Raw genomic sequence first — 5436 nt, forward strand, 5'->3', positions numbered from 1 at the left:
CGGAGCTGAGCTGCAGCTCTGTGACTCCTGGAAGCTCAGAGCAAACCATGTGTCTGAGCATGGGACCACAGCAACCCTGTACCTGTATTTTTATATAATGTGGTTTTTTCCTGTTCATATTTCTTAATACAAATTTTTTGTTTCCTCTTTTCATGTTCTGTCTCTCTTTTGATCATATCTCCTTTAATTTAGCACTGATGAAAAATGTTAATTTCTCCACAGTTAAGGGAAATAAACAGAAAGCCTGGCTGAGTTTCTATTTAACTTGCCTCAGTCAAATAAATGAACCTGAAACCTGCTCCAGGTGACAGCAGAAAATCAGGGGCTCTGGAGGGTGTTTCCTGAGATGCACATATATATTTGGGAGCATGCAGAGGCCACAGTGATGCCACCATCAAACTGAAGCTTCTTTTTAGGGCTCAGAGTAGGAAAATCTGGCTCAGGGACACCAGTCCCCACTAACAGGAAACACACCATTCAGTGGGATCCAGGAATTTATTGTTACCCCAATTAATCCACAGTTTAATCAGGACAGACATTACATTGGTGCTGCCCCTGTGAATCCAAAGTTGGCAGTGTGGGGCCATCTCACCCCAAAATTGTAGCTGCCGTGTCCCCTGCACGGGGTGGGAGGGGCTGAGCAGGGCCTTGGGAGGAGGGAAAGGCAGGTGGGAGCTGCAGCATCGCTCCCTGCCAGGCCCCTGCTTCCCCCTCTGGCTGGAGCATCCCACCCCTGGCCCCAGAGCTGACTCCATGGGAACAACTCTGGCATTCAGTAGTTTAGCATCACCTCACCTGGGGAGGTCACGGCTGTGCCCAAAGGGGCCAAGAATTATTGGGGGTGGGGGGGAGAGGGAAGGAGAAAAAAATAACAGCAGGAGGAAAAACTGGGTCAAGGAGTAAGCTGGGCATAGATTTAAGTTCCTACAAATTCCTGGTTTCGTGTGTGCTCTCCCTTGACCCAGCCCCTCCCACACCAGCTGAGCAGCCACTGCCAGCGGGCGCTGGCCCAGGGGACAGCAGGGACAGATGGTAGCACAGGCACCTCCCCGAGCCCAGAACAGCCTTTCCAACCTGAGCCACGTCCTGGGCTGCTCCCAGAGCCTGTTCCGGGTCACCAGTGCCAGGAGCGCTCAGGTGCCGGGTCCCACGCGAAGGAGCTGCTGCCACGGCGGGCGCAAAGAGAGCCTCGGGTGATCAGATCTGCCTGAGACACACACAGTTCCCCACAGAGGGCTCCCCGCTCCCTTCTTGCCACGGGCTCAGTCTGCAGAGGTTTGGAGGTCCATAAACAGCCCCCAGAGGGGTCTCTCTGGGCCTACACGTCGGTCTCGATGCGCAGCCGCTCCATCCGGCGCACGTTGCCCTCCACGGCCGAGCGGCTTGTGATCTGCCGGGCACAGCTCTGCGGGAACCAGCCCCGCTCCCCGTCCCGCAGCCGCTCGCCCCAGCACCAGCCTGGGGGCAGAACAGAGCAGCTGTCAGGGACGAGGAAGGACCGCGGCTCCCCGGGGTGCACACGGAATGGGGCTGCACCACCCCCTTCCCACAGAGGTGCTACAGGCATCAGGGAAAGCTTGGCTGGGGAGGAGGTTCCTGATTAACTGCCTGTGCTGGGGTGTTTGACTCCTGAGGGCTCTCCCAGCCACAGCCTGCACACAGGGGTCACCCCTAAGAAACGCAGCAGCTGCCCATGGCAGTGCCACCTCTGCCAGCCCCTGGAGCCCACTGTCACCTGCTGGGACACAGCACCATCTTCCTGAAAATTTCTGCAACTGCTGCAGTCCCAGTTCACGGGGGTCACTGAAGGCTCCCCCCGCCCAGCTCTGCTAAGGTCAGCCTGTCCCTCCGTGCTCGCCAACACTCACCATCCTCTCCCCCCAGCACCAGGACCACGTCTGCCTGCTGCAGGGACAGCTCATCTGCCTCCTTGGCCAGGTAGGCACGGGTGATCTCCACCTGGCTCAGGTCTGTGGAGGACAGGGGACAGCAGGGACCAGTGAGAAGGCACGGCCAGGAGCCACAGACTGGCACACAAGGCCAGCCCCCTGCTCGGCTGTGACCCCCCACCTGCCCACCCCAGCATGTCACACTCCCTTCCTGTCCCTGCCCCTTCTCCCTCCCAGCTTGTCAGATCTCCTCTTACAACAGCTGAAGGCATTCCTGGAATTCCACTGTGCCTCCCAGGAAATGTATTTAAGGTTAATTGTGACTGATAACTTGATGTGAGGCAACTCCAGAGGAACAAGGCATGGTACTGGAGTTCTCTCCCTCAGCACGTGTGTCCTCAGCTCCTTTTCCAGCAGGAGCAGAGAACGAGGCAGAAACCTGTGCCTGCAGTGCTTCAGCGTAACAGATAATCCTGGCAGAGCCAGGTATGTGGTACCTCCTTTGGGAGTGGTGTCAGGCTTCTCCTTCTCTCGGTGCATCAGCGCCGCGATCCACCGGGCCCGGTCACTCCTACCAGAGGGACAGCCCGTATCAGAGGAAGCCTTAGGGACAGCATCCCTGCTGCCAGCAGCAGCTGGGACATTCCCAGCAGGAGGAAGGCTTTCCAGACTGGACAAGCATTCGATTAGAGCATTCAATGTAAAGACACTTCACAAGCTGTGCACACAGCCCAGGTGCTTTGCTTCATCGGGACAGGGGAAGATGATGTGGGAATTATATGGGAAACCCAAGAGAGAGAAAGAAACAGAGCCAGGGAGAAGCCTGTGCACACCCCCATTTCTGGGAGGAAGAAAGGGGAGCGAAAAACCCACAGAAGGGGAACTTCCAGGGCACAGTTCATCCCACAAGCCCGAGTGGGCACCCAGCACAGTCCCAGGGGGCCACTCACAGTGTCTCTGCCGACAGCACGATCTCCTCCCGCCGGCCCTCGCTGTCCTTCTCCAGCACCACCCGCAGCAGGTGCCCGCCGGCCTTCCCGGGAGGAGGGGACGGCGGATCCGTGCTCTCCACCTTCTCCACGGTGACCTGGTCCAGCGTGGCGTAGTTCATCACCGTGTAGTTCTCCTCGCTGCGGCACAGACGGGATCAGCACTGGAGCTGTGCGGGCTCCGAGCTCCCTCCTGGCTCTGAGCCTGGAGGATGAGGCTCAGCAGCACTGCGGGAGCAGCTGCCACAGCCAGGGCATGAGGTGATGCCCAGGGTGGGAACCAGCTCTGGGCACTTGCAGAGGCAAACCCAAGGGCAGTAGGACTGGGAATTCCCCGTCTGGCTGACAAGGGACGCCTCAAAAAAGTCAAACCTGGGAAATCTCGCGCATTTCTCGGGGTTGTGCTGCTCTGGAAATGGAGATTTAACCCCCTGGTTGTTTTCCAGGGAAAGGAAGGGCCCTCCTCCCGGCCTTACCTCTTCTTCTTGGTGATGATGAGGACGTCGTTGAACAAGAAGAGGTAGCAGAGCCGGCCGGCGCCGCGGCGGAAGATCCCGGCCTCCTCTGAGAGCAGCAGGTACAGCTCCCCCCGCTTCCGCAGCCAGCGGGACACGGAGATCAGCGGGAAAGGCTGAAACAGGGCCAGGACAAGGCTGACTTACTGCCCTTTTCACCAGCAGCAGGCAAAATCAAGCCAAGAAGTGAACCTGCAGTGGCCCCGGGGCCACTTGGGATGGACACACCACATGTTTTTAAGCATCTTTTCCAAAAGAATTTCCACACGGACAGTGGGTCAGCCAAGCAGCCTGCAACAGCAGGTGACAGTGTCAGGGCTTTTCTACAGCCCTTTAGAGAGCTGCCTGCATCCAACAGTCCAGTCAAGGCTTCCCAGAAGGATTCCCAGGACAGGCCTGACCCGCCTGAACAGCACACCCCAAAAGACTTCCCGCCACCACTTGCACAAGAGCTCACCTTCTTCTTCCCAAATTCCAGCTGTTTCTGCAGGGTGTACATCTGCTCCGTCCTCTCCATAGCCCGAGCTCCCTCATTGCAGCTCTTGACCAGCTGGGAAGAGAAAAACATCACAAGGGAAGTGGAGAAGGGTTGGATGCTGAGCCCATCCATCTGCTGCATCAGTCCCAGCACTGCCCCCTCCTCCCCGAGCAGGAGAGGCAGCCAAATCCTGGCACAGGCTTCAAGCCAGGTTTGGGAAAAGGCAATGGGATGCTCTCCAGGAGACAGAGATGCCACACGTGCTCTGCCTGGAGAGGGACTGAAGTGAACCTGCACCAAAATAAAGCTTCACCAAGGAGCAACAAGAAGAGCAAGAATCAATCATCTGAGGAGAGGAGCTAAAGGCAGGAGGAGGGACAATCGGACAGCGGGGAGGACACCACTCAGATGTGCGAGCAGGACAGAGCAGGAGCTGCAGGAGCACACTGCCAAGAGCTGGTCTTCTGGGGGACAAAAGGAAGAGTCTCCAGTGGCACACTGGTGGCCACAATTGTCCTCTGTGACTGATCATGGGATGGGAAACCAGAGGGAGATGAGATCCAGGAGCACAGACTCACAACTGCCTCCACACTTGGCTCTTGGCTCCTCTCACTGCCCTCGGTGAGCAGGTGCCAGCTTGTGGCACCTGGAGGGATCTTCCAAGAGGAAGAGATTCATGGAGATGATGACACCAAAAAGAAGGGCAAAGGTGGCCCAAAGAGGAAAGAGGAGAAGAGGACAGGGAAAAGGAAAAAGCAAGATCAGGTGAAAAAGGTGAGAGGGCAGAAGAGGTGCTCATCCAGCAGCTGTTTGGAGCAGAGGAGTCTCAGGTGAACCGATGCTGAGAGGAAATCGAGAGGCCGGAATGTCAGGGTTGGAGCAGCACACTGGAAGGCTGTGCTGGCAGGAGCAGAGGTGGAGATGTGGCAGCCTCACCTTGCTGATGGCCTTCAGAGCTCGGGTGGCAGCTCCGTACGCTGCAGTGCGTGCGTTTGTTTGCTGACGGACAGTCTAGAATTCCAAGACAAGGCGCTTTAGTGACACTGTCCCACAGGGAACGGCGCACCAGCTGCTTCCCTGGGATTTCAGGATCGGACATGGGCTCATTCCTGATGCTCAGCCTGGCAGTGGGACAGGCACGTGGCCAGAGCAAGGTTTAACAGAGTTGGAGCTGTGAACTGGTTCCTGCTGGGGCTTTCATGTCTGGTAAGTGCCTGACCACCACTGGCACCCCAGCAGCTCCCTGACCTTCACCCCTGCAGCCACCACAGACTGGGAGTAGTCACTGGAAATCCCTTTCCAACAGCTTTGCTATTTAAAGCAGATTTCCATGAAGAATCCAAGCAGGGCACTCATGCCACCCCACCCTGGAACTCAGATATGGCACAAAGAACCTCAGGTTACTCAGATGGGTGGCACCAAGACATGAAGTGTTACTCTCAGAGCTTTAGGCTGTACATCTGATATACCCCCAAGAAAGAGATCACTCTGGATCTAAATCCTGAATACAGGCTCAGCATCCTGGCCTAGGTCCCAAAGGGATGGGAGTCCAAGCAGAAACCAAA

General features: G+C 56.9%; 1 protein-coding gene across 1 annotated transcript; it reads right to left on the reverse strand.

Annotated features, from left to right (window-relative positions):
- Positions 1-1100: 1100 nt before the first annotated feature.
- Positions 1101-4978, reverse strand: LOC114073491 (rho guanine nucleotide exchange factor 16-like). The gene is given in 7 exon segments (XM_027911234.1): positions 1101-1458; positions 1869-1970; positions 2387-2460; positions 2840-3019; positions 3355-3509; positions 3851-3943; positions 4808-4978. Coding segments are annotated over 7 exon segments (915 nt in total). The 3' UTR covers positions 1101-1318.
- Between the last annotated feature and the right edge of the window lie 458 nt (positions 4979-5436).

This window comes from Empidonax traillii, unplaced genomic scaffold (assembly GCF_003031625.1).
Source record: "Empidonax traillii isolate 1590-97213 ecotype Southwest subspecies unplaced genomic scaffold, ASM303162v1 scaffold6667:size5805, whole genome shotgun sequence".
NCBI lineage: Eukaryota > Metazoa > Chordata > Aves > Passeriformes > Tyrannidae > Empidonax > Empidonax traillii.